Source organism: Prionailurus bengalensis, chromosome B4 (genome assembly GCF_016509475.1).
Source record: "Prionailurus bengalensis isolate Pbe53 chromosome B4, Fcat_Pben_1.1_paternal_pri, whole genome shotgun sequence".
NCBI lineage: Eukaryota > Metazoa > Chordata > Mammalia > Carnivora > Felidae > Prionailurus > Prionailurus bengalensis.
The window spans coordinates 55537256-55556986 of NC_057358.1; the positions used below are offsets into that span (position 1 = coordinate 55537256).

At 39.1% G+C, this 19731-nt stretch overlaps 1 protein-coding gene across 1 annotated transcript in view; it reads right to left on the minus strand.

The window, feature by feature from the left end:
• Positions 1–19731, minus strand: part of ST8SIA1 (ST8 alpha-N-acetyl-neuraminide alpha-2,8-sialyltransferase 1) — a 144686-nt gene that overhangs the window by 47986 nt on the left and 76969 nt on the right. Inside the window, exon 3 of the mRNA XM_043564227.1 lies at positions 9359–9468. Within this exon, the coding sequence (XP_043420162.1) occupies positions 9359–9468 (110 nt within the window). The remainder of the gene's footprint in view (positions 1–9358; positions 9469–19731) is intronic.

Consider the following 19731-nt stretch of genomic DNA (forward strand, 5'->3'; position numbering starts at 1 on the left):
AAGCATTACCAACCAGGCTCATCCGGCAATGGTGCTATGATCTTGAGATTTAACTGACCTTTGCAAAGATGAAGGTGATTTCAAGGATAAAACATAAGCTAAAATTTGGGCATTTATCTCGTAAGGAAGATTTGATCTTGATAACATTTTAGAATCAAACATGTTACAGAAAAACTGTAACCTCTGAATACCGCTGGGGAGTTCAGCCAACTTGTTTTGACATTATTAATGACACATAGCAGTATTTAATTCCCGTAGGTTGACCCATGGCTCCTATGTCTGGGTTCCTTTATACCTTCTGTCACATAGTAAAAGCTCAAGAAAAACTCCCGGATACTGATTGTCAAATCCTACAACACAGGAAAATGCTTAAAACAATTAAGATAACCTTTTAACATATGCATTTCTGGAAAATAATGACACTGTATTTTGGTGTAAGTATCTGCCTTAAGTTCTTCTGGGTAAACTTTCTCTTCATGTGCAAATGTCTGTGGCACTTCCTTATAGCTCTTTTCTTAGAAAAAGCACACTGTAACTTTAGCTCCTCAATTCCTAAATTGATAATTACATAGATTTACAAAGAAGGCATATTTAATACAAATTGTTTCTAATAAGGCTTAATTGTGTAAAAGTGTTTCAAAATTTGTATTATTGTTTGTTGGCACAATTAACAGATATTAATGGCTAATGTGTCTTGGTAACCGTGCTCATGATCCTGAAAGATTGATCACAGAATTGATGAGAAATGAATATTCTTTGAATTGGGGAGTAAAGTGGTTGGGTTTGGTGAAGAGGAATCTTTAAACAGAAAAAAATCATAAAAGTACTTTTAAAATGTCATACATATCATTCATCATCAAAACTACAATGAGATATCACCTGACACCTGTGAGAATGGCTAAAATCAACAACACAAGAAATAACAGGTGTTGGCGAGGATGAGGAAAAAGGGGAACCCTCTTGCACTGTTTGTAGGAATGCAAACTGGTACAGTCACTCTGGAAAACAATATGGAGTTACCTTAAAAAGTTAAAAATTGAACTACCCTATCATCCAGCAATTCAACTGCAAGGTACTTAAAGAATACAAACACACTAATTCAAAGGGATAGACCCTGATGTTTGTTATGCATTATCTACAACAATAGCCAAACTATGAAAACAACCCAAGTGTCCATCAACTGATGATCAGATAAAGAAGTGGTAATCATATACATAATGGAATATTACTCAGCCATAAAAAAGAATGAAATCTTGCCATTTGCAGTGATGAGGATGGAGCTAAAGAGTATTGTGCTGATGAAATAAGTCAGTCAAATAAAGAGAAATACCATATGATTTCACTCATATGTGGAATTTAGGAAACAAAACAATTGAGCATAGGGGGAAAAGAGAGAGATGCAAACCAGGAAACAGACTCTTAACTACATCGAACAAACCGACGGTTACTAGAGGAGAAGTGTGTGTGGGAATGGGCTGAATAGGCCATGAGGATTAAGGAAGGCACTTGTTGTGATGAGCACCAGGTATTGTGAGGAAGTATTGGATCACTATATTGTACACCTGAAACTAGTATTATAATGTATGCTAACTAACTGGAGTTTAAATAAGAACTTTAAAAAATGTTATACATAATTAAGTATGCAAAATACACATTTGAGCCTAATTCCAAGGTACCAAAATTATGTTACCCTCACTTGTATCTCTGAGCCACCCAAATCATCTCCAAGATGCAATTACCATTACCTCTGGCTTCCAGACCTTCCAGATAAATTTTATTCAACAATATTATTTTTTAAGTGTTGTATTGGGTTATAGAGCAAACATTTACTTTGTAAAACAAGAAATAGGGGTGCCTGGGCGGCTCAGTCGGTTAAGCGTCCAACTTGGGCTCAGGTCATGATCTCGTGGTCCGTGAGTTCGATCCCCGCGTCGGGCTCTGTGCTGACTGCTCAGAGCCTGGAGCCTGTTTCAGATTCTGTGTCTCCCTCTCTCTCTGCCCCTCCCCCGCTCATGCTCTGTCTCTCTCTGTCTCAAAAATAAATAAACGTTTAAAAAAATTAAAAAAAAAAAGAAAAACAAGAAATAAATTTTTAGCATTAGAAAATGTACTTGAAGAGGGCACTTGTGATAAGCACTGGGTGATACATATAAGTAAAGAATAACTAAATTCTACTCCTGAATCCAATATTACACTATATGTTAACTAACCAGAATTTAAATTCAAATGTTAAAAAGTAACAAATAAAGTAAAATTTTAAAAATGCACTTGAAAATACCTAAGCGAAGAAAAGTGTGATATTGTTATATCCTAATACTGAAAAAAACACTTTGAAGTAATGTGGTATATCCCTGTGTGCAGGTAAGGCTGTTTTTGGATCTGTTCTCTCACTGTAACTGTCCCTGCACCCTATAGTCTAATACCAGACATACTACATGCTTTCTAATCATATGTACTCACTAAATATTTAATTTTGAATGTATGATACTACCTAAATTTTCTCAGGGTGCCCAAAAATTGTGCATGAAGCAACCATTTCTAAGTAGATCCATAAATGGTCAAATAAGAATAATTTATAAACAGATTGTCAACATTTAATTACTCTCATATTATAAACCATAAATGAGGCTTTTAAAGAATTTAAGTGCATTGTGAAAATGGCCCTATTCTTTGCAGGTGTTCAAGACGGTGGCATAGGAAGACCCCATACTCATCTCCTCCCCTGGGCACACCAATTGCTATAGCATTATAGCAATTATAGAGCATATCCCTAAGGAGAAAAGTACTTGAGCCCCAGATCATGCACCCCAACCCCTGGGACCTGCATCAGAGAGACGAGGCCCCAAAATGTCTGGCTTTGAAAACCAGCATGGCTTATACCCAGAAGACCCAAAGGACTATAGGAAACTAAGACTCCCATCTTAAAAGGGCTCGTGCACTGACTCATTTACCCTGGGAATCAGCACGAAAATGGCAAGTTGAAAAGCACATTGACCATATGTGAATGAAATGCACGGGCTAATCTTAAAGCATCTGCCAGAAGGGCAAGGGTCTGTTGGAACTCTCTCCAGGAATGGAGGTGATTCCACGGGTTATTTTTGCACTCTCCTACCTTGCCGGCACCACTTTCCCTGAACTGGTGCTCCAATTCCCTCCTTTGATATAAAATTCCAAACTTAGCAGGCATGAATCCTATTGTTCCTCTGCCCTGCCAAAGCTTGTGGAAGAACATGCTCCAGTCTGGCACTGTCTTGTAGACCCGTGTCTCCAAAGTCAGCAGCTGCATGCAGGACACACAAAGGATGCCCCTCAAACACCTGGCTCTGGGCCAAGGGGAACTTGTGTATCTGGGCCCCACAGGTCTTAAACAATTAGAGAAACAGTTCCTGGCAGGCAACCAACCCCAGGTCACTGAACAGACAGCAAACTAAAACAGATCCCCATCTTCCTGTAACCATTCTTTGAAGACCGGGACACATAACTGTTTGACATAATACATAGACACAAACACAGAGTGTCAAGCAAAATGAGGAAAAGAGGTATATTCTTCAGTTGAAAGAACAAGATAAAACCCCAGAACAAAATCTTAATGAAATGGAGATAAGTAATTTACCTGATAGAGTTCAAAGTAATGATCACAAAGATGCTCACCAATCTCAGGAGAGTGGATGAACACAGAAAGAATTTCAACAAACAGATATAAAATATATGAAAGTACCAAACAGGGGCACCTGGGTGGCTCAGTCAGTTAAGCATCTGACTCTTGATATTGGCTCAGGTCATGATCTCACCATCTGTTGGACTGAGCCCCATGTCCAGGCTCTGCGCTGGCAGCATGGAACCTGCTTGGGATTCACTCTCTCCCTCTCTCTCTGCCCCTGCCCCACTTGCTCTCTCTCTCTCTCTCTCTCTCTCTCTCTATCTATCTATCTCTATCTCTCTCACAAAATAAATAAACATTTAAAAAATTTTAAAAAAGAAAATACCAAACAGAAATCATAGAGTAGAAAAATACAATAACTGAACTGAAAAATACACTAGAGGGTTTCAACAGCAGAGTAGATGAAATAGAAGAAAGTATCAGTCATCTGGAAGGCAGGACATTGGAACTCACCCAAACAAAGCAGCAAAAAGAAAAAAAGAAAAAAAGAACTTTGAAGTGAAGATAGTTTAAGAACCTCTGGGACAACATCAAGTAGATCAACATTTGCATAATATGGGGGATACCAGGAGGAGAAGAGAAAGGGACAGAAAATTTACTTGAAGAAATGATTACTGAAAACTTCCCTAACCTGGGGAATGAAATAGACATTCAGATTTAGAAAGTCCAGAGAGTTAAAAAAAAAAAAAAAAAGATACATCTAGAGACCCACACGAGGACACATTATAGTTAAAATGTCAAAAGTTAGGAGTGCTGGGTGGCTCAGTCAGTTAAGCACCCAACTCTTGATTTTGGCTCAGGTCATGATCTCATGGTTTGTGGGATCGAGCCTTGTGTTGGGCTCTATGCTAACAGAGCAGAGCCTGCTTGGGATTCCCTCTCTCTCTCTTCCTGTGTCCTTTCCCTGGTCTCTCTCTCTCTCTTTCTCTCTCTCTCTCTTTCAAAATAAATAAATAAACGTTTAAAAAATATCAAAGTTAAAGATAGAATCTTAAGGCAGCAAGAGAAAAACAACTTAATATATATAAGGAAACCCTCTTAAGACTATATTCAGACTTTCAGCAGAAACCTTGCAGATCAGAAGGAAATGGCATGATATATTCTAGGTATGGAAAGCAAAAAACTGCCAATCAAGAAGACTGTACCTGGCAAGGTTATCCTTCAATTGAAGGAGAGATAGAGGGCTTTCCAGACAAGCAAAAACTAAAGGAACACCACCAAACTGGCCTTACAAGAAACATTAAAGGAACTTCTTTAGGGCACCTGTATGGCTCAGTTAAGTGTCTGACGTTGGCTCAGGTCATGATCTCATGGTTCATGGGTTCGATCCCCACCTCAGGCTCTGTGCTGACAGCTCAGAGCCTGGAGCCTGCTTCGGATTCTGTGTCTCCCTCTCTCTCTGCTCCTCCCCTGCTCATGCCCTGTATCTCTGTGTCTCTCAAAAATGAATAAACATTAAAAAAAATTTAAGGAACTTCTTTAAACTGAAGAGAAAGGGCACTTATTAATAACAAGAAAACGTATGAAAGTGAAATTTTCATTGGTAAAGGCAAATATATAATAAAGGTAATGGACTAACCATTTACAAAGTTACCATGAAGGTTAAAATATAAAACGAGTAAAAATAATTATAATTACAATAATTAGTTAAAGGATACACAAAATAAAATGATGTAAAACATGACATCAAAAACAAAACACGGACAGAGGACTAAAAATGTATGGCTTTAGTATGTATTCAAACTTAACTTGCTATCAACTTAAAATAGACTAGTCTGAATATATAGGCTGATATATGTAAGCCTCATGGTAGCCACAAAGCAAAAACTTACAGTAGATATACAAAAGATAATAAGAATGGAATTGGAACATAACACTGAAGAAAGGTATCAAACCATATGGGGGAGAGTACAAAAGAAGAAACAAAGAGGAACTAGAAAAAGCCAGAAAACAATGAAGTAAATGACAAAAGTACATACCTACCTATAATTAGTTTAAATATAAGTGGACTAAATTCTCCAATCAAAAGACATAGAGTGTCCATCAATGGATGAAAGGATAGCGACGCCTGGGTGCTCAGTTGGTTAAGCATCTGACTCTTGATCTTGGCTCAAGTGATGATCTCACAGTTTGTGGGATCTGCACTGACAACATGGAGCCTGCTTGAGATTCTCTCTCTCCCTCTCTCTCTCTCTGCCCCTTCCCTGTTCTCTCTCGCTCTCTGTCTCTCCCTCTCTCACAAAAATAAGTACATAAAAACTTTAAAAAATGGATGAAAGGATAAAGATGATGAGGTATATACATACAATGGAATACTAATCAGTTATAAAAAAGAATGAAATCTTGCCATTTGTCACAACACAGATAGACCTTGAGAGTATTACCATAAGTGAACTAAGTCACAGAGAAAGACAAATGCTTTGTGATTTCACTTATATGTGGAATCAAAAACACAAAACAAACAAAACAAAACAAAATTCATAGATGGAGAAAACAGATTGGTGTTATTAGAGGGGACAGGGATGGGAGTGGGAGAAATGGGAACAGGGGGTCAGGAAATACAAATCTCCAGTCAGAAAATAAATAAGTCATGGGAGTAACATAGAGCATGATGACTATAGTCAATAATTACCCTATTGCATATTATGTAATTTTATATGGTAATGGGGAAATGAGACTTATTGTGGTGATTGTTTCAGCGCATACAAATAACAAATCATTATGTTGTACACCTAAAACTAATGTTAATTATAGTTCAATTTAAAAAAAGAAAATGGTGCTATTCTTGAAATTAAATAAAAGGCACATGCACACATCACTCTAACTCTTTGAATTCTTAGTCCTCACCTCTCCCATTACTCTATGAACATTATGCTTAATACTGGGCTATGCACCCTAACCACAAACACTCATTAATTCTGAATTTGAATACAGCAATGTTGATGGCCTATAATGCAGTCTTAGTCTTGTTTATTTACAGTAAATAAATATAGATAACCTCCTAAAATGCTTAGGTCTAGTCTTCAACACGTTAAGTTTAAAATATGCATCTTCCTAAATGTAGTGACACACACATATACACACTTAGGAATAATATAAAAATACATTTATTTTACTGCCTCCTGCCAGATTATACTAAGGCCTCTTGAAATCACTTAAATTCCCTGAATCTGTGAGTATAATAACCACTCCTCCTTGTTCCTTACATAGTTTTTGGAAAGAGCAAATAAACATACTCAAGAGGAAGCTGAAAATATAAACTAGACTACACAAACTGTTACAATTACATGCTATTCATATAATCACAGATAGAACCAGTTTCCACAGTGGAAAGGCTTGAGGAATTGTCCACTCCAACTCCCTCATAAAGACTGGCAAACTGAGCCCCAGCAAGGATAAATGACGTGCAGTAGGTCACAGAGCTAGTTTGTGGCAAGGGCTTGTCCTCCTCTTCCCCACTGTGTTCTTTGCTGGCTCCTCAGCCTCTCCCTAATGCCAGTGCATTGAAGTGGGTACCTGAGTTTGGCCCCAGGGCCTTTGCTCTTCCCATGAACCTAAACAGTGGCCACTCCCATAGCATAAATATCTCTCCAGCCTCATCTCACTGCACTGTGGCAGCACTTGGCATCTTTTCCACATTAAAGCCTCAGAAAGGCTCTTCCTGTCCCCAGGGTGAAATGGAGAGAGGGCTCACTCCACACACCACTTATCAGAAGGTTCCTGATCCCTCACCCTCTGCCTCTGAATTACCCCTATCAGAGCCCTAGCACATCTCTAGGTTCTAAATACAAGACAGAATAGTTTTGGTTTTGTTTTTAATGTTTTTAATGAGTATTTCTTTATTTTGAGAGAGAGGGAGAGAGAGAGTAGGGGAGAGGCAGAGAGAGAGGGAGAGAGAGAATTCCAAGCAGGCTCCATGCCACAATGTGGGGCTGGAACCCACAAACCGTGAGATCAAGACCTGAGCTGAAATCAAGAGTTGGATACTTACACAATGGAGCCACCCCGGTGCCCCCAAGGCAGAATTGTTTAACGTACTGTTTCTAGACCCAGCTAAGGCCCAAACAAAGCAGGAGCTCAATAAATAGATGCTGTATTGACTTGAATTATGAGAACTACATTATTATTTTCTACATTTTCTTATTGTTTATATATATTGCAATAATAATAATAATTGCAATGGAGAGGAAAACATAGTCCTACACTGGAAAAACTATGGCAGGGCGCATCCATGAAGGAAAGACAGATATAGAAGAATCTCCCCACTGTGCTACAGGCTTCACCAAAGATAAAAAGATCTTCTAAGAAGCCCAACTCTCGTTCTCTGAGTGGGAGCTTGGCCCTCCCCCAGGTACATGGCTTCCCCTGAAATACTCAACAAGGAGTGCTTTCACTCTCCCCTATTCCATTGAGCTCAGAGGTGGTTTAGTGTACTCTTAGCCACCTTTGACCATTTCTAGACCATTATTTATTTACCCTTAAACATGAACACAAAAACCAAATCCCATGCCACTGTTCCCCTTCCTTTACTCAGCTTCTTCCTTCCCTCTGTGTTGCTGTAGGCCTCCACCTTCCTGGCCCTGGAGCCCTCTGGCACATGGGTCATAGTTATTCCTACTTCAGGGAGACTTTGGGCTTTGGGATCCACCTGAAAGAATCTCCACAATACAGCTTCAAAGTTCCTACACTTCTGCAGTTACATGTGTCTTCTTTTTCTGCCACATGTCCTATCATCCCCCAGACAAACTGAGTTCTGCCATCATATACTCCAGTGGGCCACTCTTTGACATTGGTTCTTATGATTCCATCTCTCCTCCATCTTTGCCACCACCCACTCCCTTGGGGCTCTGAATGACCCTGTCCTTTGGCCCCGTTTGGTGCCCTTCGTCTCTTGGTCATGCTCCTCAAAGCCCACTTGCTAACTAGCCCAGACTTCAAGGTGTATCACCTCACACTTTCTCTAGCCAGGATCCTCCATGTTGTCACTCCCCATTCTTCCTCCCTCTCAGCCACACAATCCCAAACTCATGTTAATCCAATCACTTGCTGTCTTCACTCCTGGTCAAAATCACCCACAAGTGCAGGTTGGCACCACTACAGGTTGATGGTCTCTAGCCCTGGCTGGCTGCATCTTAGCAATTCTTTTACATGGCCCTGTAGAAGCCTCCTATTTTCCCCTTGAAGTGACATGTCACCACTCAGTCCCTTTACCAAGCTTCCTCCCTGCACAAAAGTTATGACCCCTCCTTCCTTCCAGTGTTCCTAGCCAAACACACATCATCAGATCCCTCTTCAAATCCCACTGGCTACTTACAAACATTTTTGTGAAAAACAGAGAAGAAAAGGGTGTAGAGTGTAATGAATAAATGAAAATGTGTATTCACAGTCAATTTTTAAATCAATTTTTAAAGTTTTTGTCACCTGACTGTATAATCTAACACAAAAGCTCAGTGTTTCTACTTTTGGGTTTCCCCATGACCTCTGAACCCTTCTTGGCTTTGTACTTTCTTGGGGCATGTTCCCCTGCTCCCCGGCCCTCTCCTAAATTCACTTGTACATGAACTTGAAGGGAAGCTAAAGAGCAGTTACAATTGATTAATCACAAGTGACTAGTTTTGAAAGGCCCCAGGGCTTGTGGGAGGTGTGGTGGGGAAAAGGGGAGAAGGCAGAGGCCGCGCTGTGGGTGCTCTCTCTTACCGCATGACAAAATTTGCTTCATCTATTTGACGGCCACAGCCACTCTTCTTCAGAATCCCACCATTTCCCACCACCGCGCATTTCTTCAAGGGCAGCTGGAATGGGGTTGCCTAGCAACAGAAAACAAGGCGGGTTTTCACTGCAGAGAACACACAACTGCTCACAAAATCATTGTTTACAGCAGATCCATTGGAGGAATTTGATTGAAGACTGGGCAGAGCAAAAGAGCATGTGGAAAGAAAGATGCCAAGAAGTTTGTAAAGAATCCACTAGCCTGTTCCTTTGAAACTAAAAGAAAGAAAGAAAGAAAGAAAGAAAGAAAGAAAGAAAGAAAGAAAGAAAAGAAAGAAGAAAAAAGAACTTTGATTCCCTGAAGTGTTTTTAAATATAACATATTTTGTATCAAACTGACCATGTACATCGTGTCTCCTAGGGAAAATAGAAAAATCCAGGTCTATTTTTAATGGCATTACACTGGGAACAAACTCAAATGAATTTTATCCCCCTATCTGAGTGCAATTTCATTAATTCCTACAATCCTCAATTCCCTCCACAAATGTTGCTCAGTGCTTCTTATGCTAACTGTCCAGGGTAAATACAAAGATACAAAAAATCACAGGCCTCAGACTCACAGCCTGGGATGTAGGTAGACTGTGAACATAAAAAATTATGTAACAGACCCTAACGTAATGCTGAAATTGTTGTAGAAGAAGTATGCTCTAAATGCTATGGAGAATCCCACACAGGAGGAAAAAGGCAAATTTCTGCCAAGCCAACTCAGGGAAGGCTTTCTCACTTGAGATGAATCTTACAGGATGAATAGGATTTTGCCAGGCAGAGAAAGCAGTATAAACAAAGGCACAAAGTATGCTGAAAGCACATGCTGTGTTTATGAGAAAATGTACACTTTGGGTGGGTCTGTCTAGAACCTGGGAGGAACTAAGGGGCAAATGACTGTGCAAACCAGACGGCATGTGACTTTCCTCCTGCAAACATTGAAGTGGAGTGTAAAGAAAATGTTCAGTGTACCTGAGTGTTCCCTGACGTGCTATTTATAGTATGAGGGACTTTCAAAACCTAGCAATAGCCCCTGAAAGTGAAATGCGTCATCCAGTGTCTTTTAGCTGGGTCAGGAAGAAGCCCCAGGAGAATGATCTCCTGCTTACTAAAACAATGCCTAGTGGTTGGAGTTCTTTGGGGGAAGACCTCACATCTACATAACTGGTGCATAAAATAACTATTCTGATATTAAGTAGGCCATTTTTGGGTGAATTCAAAGCAAATAATATGGACTATACCAAGAGAGTAAGTGGAATAAATACATGAATATAAAAGGGCTTCACATAGGCATAAAGTAATTAAGCCAGAAAAATAAAATCCCAGGCGTCTGTGTGAAACTGAGGTAGGCACTTCATGCAGCACAAGAAAAAAATTTACTTCCTCTATTTCTAGTATGTAAAAGGAACAGCCAGAGCTATGAAAATATAGTTCATAAAGATACAGTACTTAAACTGTAAAGTCCAAGTATTTGCCAGCACACAATTACGAACTCCCTACATGACTGCAACAGAGAACAGTCCACAGAACCCCAGAGCAGGATACAGAGAGGAAGGACAGACAAAGGCCAGAACTCTAACACTTCCAGATTGTTCCAGGATGATATGTGCAATTTTTCTCAGTCATTCCTGAGGAGCATTTGAAGTCAACATTAGAAATACATTGGTTAGATCTATAATATGTTGGGAGTAGGTTTAAGCAATTATGCTCAAATCAGCTATTAATTTATTCCACAAGTATTTACTGAGTACCTTCTATGTTCCAGGCACTATTCTGGGTGACAGGACATAAGTAATAATCTCTGTTCCTATGGAGCTTACATTCTAGTGGGTAAACAGATAATAAGTGAAGTCAAATGAGTAAAATGAACAGTATGTCAGACGGTGACACGGACTGTGGAGAGAAACAAATCACTGGCATGAGACAATCAAGAAATGCTTTTGAAGAACTGCAATTTAAATAGGGTGGTTGGGGAAGAACTCAAAGGAGACATGTAAGCAAATCCCTGAAGATGAGGTAGTGAGCATTACAGATATATCTGGAGGGAACCGCTGATGTAGACCTTGAGGAAGGTCTACATGTCCTATCATCCCCCAGACAAACTGAGTTCTGCCATCATAATATACATAATATACATATATAATATGTATATTATTATTTGCATATCTATTTGTACCCCTCCTGGAGTACAAAAGGAAGAGCAAAGACCCCATTGTCTGGAGATGAGTAAGCAAGGGACAGAGAAGTGGGAAAGGAAATCAGAGAGTTAACTCATGGGGAGGTTAGGGAATAACTTCTGTAGGGTTTTGAAGGGTATGACAAAGACTAGGTTTTATTCTAAGATGAAAATCAAGTCAATGCAGGGAAAGCAAAGAAATGATGTTAGGCCATATTTTGGAACAACCACTCTGCCTCTGCATGAACAGACTATGAGATGTCATGAGCAGAAAGAAAGGGACCAGTCAGGAGTCTCCTGTAACAGTAGACTAGAGATTCTGGTAGCTTGGACTAGGGTGATGGCAGTAGGGATGATGAGAAGTGAGCAGATTCTGAAGATATTTTGGAGGGAGAGCTGACAGAATTTGCTGATGTAACAGAATTAGAGTAAGAGAAAAAGAGGGATCAAGAATGATGCCAAGGATTTTGGCTAGAACAGCTGTAAAGAAGGACTTGCCATTTGTTGAGGTATAGAAGATTACAAAGGAGCAGGTTTTGAGGAGAATGATCTGGAGTTCAATTTTAAATATGTCAAGTATGAAATCCCCTTTAGGAATTTGTTTTTAATTTTAGAGTGGGGGCAGGAGCAGAGAGAGAGAGAATCTTAAGCACACTCCATGGTCACCATAGAGCTGGATGTAGGGCTCGATCCCATGACCCTGAGATCATGACCTGAACCAAGATGGAGAGTCAGATACTAAACTGACTGAGCCACCCATGCGCCACCCCCTTTAGGCATTTAAATGGCAGTGTCAAGTAGGCAATTGAAATATGAGAGTACAGTCAGGGAACTGGTCTTTCCTGGACAAAGACAGCTGGGAGCGCTCAGCATACAGTATGTAGCTAAAGGTAGGAGACTAGATGGTGAAGAAGTGTAGACAGAAGATAGAAAAGGTCAAAGACCTGAATCCTGGGACATTCCAACAAGAAGTCAGGAGACTGAAGAGAAATCAGTAAAGGAGACTAAGGAGTAGCCAATAAAATGGGAGGAAAAAAACCACAGGAAAAGTGTGGTATCTTGGAAGACAAGTAAAAAAAAAAGTGTCAAAAAATAAAAGGAAAAAATTGCAGCAAATGCAATAGATTTGTAATAATAAATAGGCAGATTAACAAAAAAAAGGTAAGATAAAGTAAGATAGATCTGTGCAATAGACCTGTGATAATAAATAGGTAGATTAACAAATAGATAAAGTAAGATAACAGCTGAAAGTTTCCCTCTGGATTTAGCAACATGGAGGTCACTTGGTAACCTTAACAAGGATAGATTTGGTTCAGCAGTGTAGATAGAAAGCCTGATCTGAGTTCAGTGGGTTATACATGTTTATTTGCATATCTATTTGTACATAGTTTATTTGAAAAGTGTGAGCTCATTCATGCTCAGCTAATATTTAGTTTGCCTGCAAAAACCAGCTTAAACCCCCCTCATTGTTGTTAGAGTTTTTGAACCAGATCAACTGGCAACTCCAGGCTTCCGGTTAAGAATGTGGGCACAGAAGCAGCAGCAATAGTTGCCACAGCATAAAGTTAGGTGCCACCAACCTCCTCACTTCCAGTTTGTGGGATTGTGCGATGGTAGGGCAGGCTGTCCAACCCCTCAGTGTTCCCTCTTCAGAGAAGAGGGATAATATTGCATGGGGGTAGGTGAGATGATGTACATGAAGCATCTCATCAAACTACTGGTTCGGTGACCCACTCATCTTCCTCCCCTTCTTCTTCCATCCCTTTCCTCCTCCCAGCACAGTTCACTGATTTGTTCAAGCCACAGAAAACTGAGATTCCATGGGTTTGGGGGAACACAAGAAAATAGTTCTTTATCGAACTCTATCTTAACAATTAGAAAATGTAACTATTATATTCATGTACTATAAAAAAAATTTTCAAAGCTCTTGAACAGAAGCCCAGGGATGGGGGGAGCCGTTTATTTGTTTCTGTTAATATTTGCTTGCCACTTCTTCATTTGGTCAACTACTAGCCCTCACACCCGCAATTTCATTTCAATAAATATTTTTCAAGTGCCTAAGTGCATACTCTTCTGGGCACTGGTAATACATGAGTGAACAGTAACAGCTCACCAAAACTTTGCAGAAAGGAAAAACTTAATTGAGAAAATACTGTGGAATTGTTTTTAACTGAGATAATAATGTCATTATGCTATTTTAGGTACAGAATATCTAAACTTTGGCAATGGTCAGTGCTTACCAGAAGGATATGTGAACACGATGTACTCCTTTTGGAGTACGGTACATAGAAAGAACTTTTGGTCATCCATTTCAAGATGAATATTACTATTTTGGCAAGTATTTTTTTTATTACGGCATTTCCTCCTTTCTTTTCAAACGTTATCTCCTTGCATCCCTGACATAAAATGTCCACTGGATCTGAGAATATAGTATACGGCTCCTCCTGCTAACCTTAAAAAATACTTGGGGCGCCTGGGTGGCGCAGTCGGTTAAGTGTCCGACTTCAGCCAGGTCACGATCTCGCGCTCCGTGAGTTCGAGCCCCACGTCGGGCTCTGGGCCGATGGCTCAGAGCCTGGAGCCTGTTTCCGATTCTGTGTCTCCCTCTCTCTCTGCCCCTCCCCCGTTCATGCTCTGTCTCTCTCTGTCCCAAAAATAAATAAACGTTGAAAAAAAAAATTAAAAAAAAAAAAAATACTACTCCATTTCCAGCAATATATGAGTGGATAAAAAAGTCATGGTGTATGTATATATATATATATATATATATATATATATATATATGTGTGTGTGTGTGTGTGTATGTGTGTGTATATGTATGTATGTATATATGTATATGTATGTATGTATGTATGTATGTGTGTGTATATATATATATACACACAACAGAGTATTACTCAGCCATAAAAAAAGAATGAGATCTTGCCATTTGTGACAATATGGATGGACTTAGAAAGTGTATGTTAAATGAAATAAGTCAGATGGAGAAAAACAAATATCATATGATTTCACTTATATGCGAAATCTAAAAAACAAAACAAACTACATAAACCAACAAACAAAAAGCAGAAACAGATCCATAAATACAGACAAGAAAGTGATGGTTGCCAAAGGGAAGGAAGGTTGGGGGATAAGCAAAATTGGTGAAGAAGACTGGGAGATACAGGCTTCCAGTTATGGAATGAATAAGTCATAGGAATAAAAGATCCAACATAGGGAATATAGTGAATTGTACTGTAATAGCATTGATTAGGGACAGATGGCAATAGCATTGTAGAGGGACTCACAGTGATCATAGCATAATGTTTAGACTTGTGGAATCACTATGTTATGTCCTTGAAACTAATGTAACACTGTGTGTCAACTGTACATCAATTAAAAAAACAAACAACAACAACAACAAAATACTACTCTAAATGAAAGGATGGATTAGGCAGATCAACCACATGGATGAGTTCAAAATATTGCTGGACCACTAATTCACCTGAGGGATCTTTGTCCAAAGCTTTTTGCTTATCACTGTACCATCAATTAATGGCCATCTTCTAAATGACTATATTATATTAACTGTCTGGAATTCAGATTCTGGATTGCCCGTCCCCTCAAATTCCCAGTGCCTCACTGTAAGTCAGGCATGGTCATACCAATCCCATTTCTCTCCCAGTATGACTGTGAGAATTAAAATAATGTGAGGCATTGAACATCATCAGGAAACTCTGAAGTCCTATACATAGCCTTAGTACATTATTGTATACTAAAAAAATTAAATGCTCTGGGGAAAAAATGTACCATTATATTGCTAGACCACTATAATATATAGTTTATCTTTGTATGAAATACCTTCAATTTCAAAGAGTTATATAGACTTGAACAAAATATTTTTTGATTAGCCTTTGAATATATGTACTACTTCTATCAATCAATGAGCTTTTAAATGTACATTTTTGTGTGTGAATTGTTACAAGTTAGCAATCTTTTTTGCTCAACACTTTATATCCCAACCAAGCATGGAGCAGATAATCAACAATTCATTTAGTATGTTGATTATTTAATCAGATTTTTGTTGAACACCTGATCTATTTCAGCAGTACCTTGCCTAAAGTGGAACTTTCTTAATGTCATAATGGATATATAATTTAATCTCCAAACTTCAAGAACATGGATCTGCCATTTTCTAAGAGTCAATTAATAAAGACATTCCAAACTTTGTTTTTTGAGATATCTCTTATCTTTATTATGGCCCATGGCCTACATTACCTGTGCCTCTTCTTTTTTTTTTTACATGTTTATTTATTTAGAAAGAGAGAGCATACATGACAGTGAACGTGAGCGGGGGAGGAGCGGAGAGAGAGAGGGAGTAGGAGAATCCCAAGAAAGCTCTGCACTCTCAGCGCAGAGCACAACATGGAACTTGATCCCAAGAATCACAAGATAATGACCTGAGTGAAATCAAGAGTCAGATGCTCAGCTGACTGAGACACCCAGGAGACCCTGTATCTCTTCTTAAATAGACCTGATGTCTAACTTGTCTTTTCACTCAACAACTATTTGTTGAACAAATATTATGAACCAGAAGCTGTTGTGAATGCTGAGAATGTGCTGGTGAGCAAAACAGACATACACCCCACTCATGGAGCTAACATGCTAATGGGAAAAACAGAATTTAATAAGTATGATAGGAAAGCACAGAGTGCTATAAGGTTACAGGAAATCTTTATGAGGAAGTGACACTGAGACTTCAAATCTAGCCTCTGCAATCAGACAACACGAAGAAATAAAAGGTGTCCAAATCAGCCAGGAGGAGGCCAAACTTTCACTCTTCACAGATGACATGATACTCTATATGGAAAACCCAAAAGATTCCACCAAAAAACTGCTAGAACTGATTCATGAATTCAGCAAAGTTGCAGGACATAAAATCAACACACAGAAATTGGTTGCATTCCTATACACCAACAATGAAGGAATCGAGAAATCAAGGAATTGATCCCATTTACAGTTGCACCAAAAACCATAAAATACCTAGGAATAAATCTAACCAAAGATGTGAAAAATCTATATGCTGAAAACTATAGAAAGCTTATGAAAGAAATTGAAGAAGACACAAAATGGAAAAACATTCCATGCTCCTGGATAGGAAGAACAAATATCATTAAACTGTCGATACTACCCAAAGCAATCTACATATTCAATGTGATCCTTATCAAAGTAACACCAGCATTCTTCACAGAGCTAGAACAAATAATCTTAAAATTTGTATGGAACCAGAAAAGACCCTGAATAGCCAAAGCAATCTTGAAAAAGAAAACCAAAGCAGGAGGCATCACAATCCCAGACTTCAAGCTATACTACAAAGCTATAATCATCAAGATGGTATGGTATTGGCACAAGAACAGACACTCAGATCAATAGAATAGAATAAAGAACCCAGAAATGGACCCACAAACGTATGGCCAACTAATCTCTGACAAAGCAGGAAAGAATAGCCAATGGAATAAGGACAGTCTCTTCAGCAAGTGGTGCTGGGAAAACTGGACAGCGACATGCAGAAGAACGAACCTGGACCACTTTCTTACACCATACACAAAAATAAACTCAAAGTGGATGAAAGACCTCAATGTAAGACAGGAAGCCATCAATATCCTCGAGGAGAAAGCAGGCAAAAACCTCTTTGATCTTGGCCGCAGCAACTTCTTACTCAACATGTCTCCAGAGGGAAGGGAAACAAAAGCAAAAATGAACTACTGGGACCTCATCAAAATAAAAAGCTTCTGCACAGTGAAGGAAACAAGCAGCAAAACTAAAAGGCAACCAACAGAATGGGAGAAGATATTTGCAAATGGCATATCAGATAAAGGGTTAGTATCCAAAATCTACAAAGAACTTACCAAACTCAACACCCAACAAACAAATAATCCAGTGAAGAAATGGGCAAAAGACATGAATAGACACTTCTCCAAAGAAGACATCCAGATGGCCAACCGACACATGAAAAAATGCTCAACATCACTCATCATCAGGGAAATACAAACCAAAACCACAAAGAGATACCACCTTACACTTGTCAGAATGGCTAACATTAACAACTCAGCAACAACAGATGTTGGCGAGGATGTGGAGAAAGAGGATCTCTTTTGCATTGCTGGTGGGAATGCAAGCTGGTGTAGTCACTCTGGAAAACAGTATGGAGGTTCCTTAAAAAACGAAAAATAGAACTACTCTACGACCTAGCAATTGCACTACTAGGCATTTATCCATGGGATACAGGTGTGCTGTTTCAAAGGGACACATGCACCCCCATGTTTATAGCAGCACCATCAACAATAGCCCAAGTGTGGAAAGAGCCCAAATGTCCATTGATAGATGAATGGATAAAGAAGAAGTGGTATATATATACAATGGAGTATTACTCAGCAAACAAAAAGAATGAAATCTTGCCATTTGCAACCACGTGGATGGAACTGGAGGATATTATGCTAAGTGAAATTAGTCATTCAGAGAAAGACAAAAATCATGACTTCACTCATGTGAGGACTTTAAGAGACAAAACAGATGAACATAAGGGAAGGGAAACAAAAATAATATAAAAACAGGGAGGGGGACAAAACAAAAGAGACTCATAAATGGAGAACAATGAGGGTTACTGGAGGGGTTGTGAGGGGGGGATGGGCTAAATGGGTAAGGGGAATTAAGGAATCTACTGAAATCATTGCTTCACTATATACTAACTAATTTGGATGTAAATTTTAAAAAAATAAAAAAATAAAGTTAAATTTAAAAAAAAGAAAAGTAGTTCAGATTTCTGGCCTATTAGATAATCTTAGGAAAGTTGAAAGAAAAAAAAGGGCAAAAGTTAGGTCTTTAATGTTTTATGGGATGAATGAAGGTGAAAAGATTTGTTACAGGCTCAAAGACTTTTTCAGAAACAAATTACAAATGCTACCTGCTAAATTATTCCTGGCTTACAATATGACTTCTGGAAGAATGCCGTTAAGATCTGAAGAATTTAAACCATGTTTTTTGTGCCTTATGTAAATAGCTCTACAGCATCCCAGAATGGTTTTTATAATTAAGTGAATGAAGCATTATTTACCAGAGTCATTTCCAAAGCCAGATGCCTCACTTCTTCCTCTTCATGTGCAATCCACACAAGACAACAAAGCAGTAAGGGCCAGTGACTTTAATCACTAACATGAGGACACTCTGTGCCTACTCATCTTATATCCCACTAGATGTCTTGAATGATAATTACACTATCTCTATGAGGAACTGAGTTAATCACCATCAGTCACTAACCATGTTAGAGTCTGAGCTTGTCTTGCTGGGAGGGGATGAGGTAGGAGGTACTCAGAGAAAAAGAAAAATGTAAAGCACTTAGTAGATGGAGAACTGGATTAAACAATGCTGCAGTAACTATTTTTACAGGAATATGCAACATTTTGGCAAGAACACCTCTGATACAAATTGTTACAATGGTCTTTGAGAGAGGCTATCTTTGAGGCATGTCTACAATGTAAAAAATTAGCATCCTGCATAGATACAAAATAAAAATCAAAGAATAAAAATTGTTCCATAGAACCATTGTAGGGCAAGATCAGATATTGGGGGCAGGCTGTAATGTCCCTACATCCAAGTTATAATAACTAACTAACCTTAAATCTGCTTCTTGGGAGCACCAGGGTGTCAAAAAGTTTAAAAGCCCGTAGTGGACCCACTTGGATTCTGTGAAAATAAATAAAGGAAAACCTCCTTCAAAACAGAGTCCAGAAGTCCTGAAGAAAGAGCTCTCAAGCATGTACCACTAATTGCAGCTTACTTTACATATCTTGGCAGGAGGAAGCTTATGTTACTACCCCAGCAGGAGGAAGAAGATTTTGTTCTAGCCCAGCAACAGCCCAGCCAATGAGAACTGCTACATCTTAGCCAATGAGAAGTCACCACAACCGTGAACACTCTCCTTTTCCTCCAATGAACTCTCATTCAAAACCACCACCCCCCCCCCACCCCGGCTCAACTCCTCCCTTATCTCTCTAAAAGCAAAACCCTCTTTGTTCTCCAGACCTGTCTATAGTTCATTAAAGTTTGCATGTCCCAAACTGCAGTTGCTCTGCTGTTCCCAAATAGACTCATTTTGTTGATA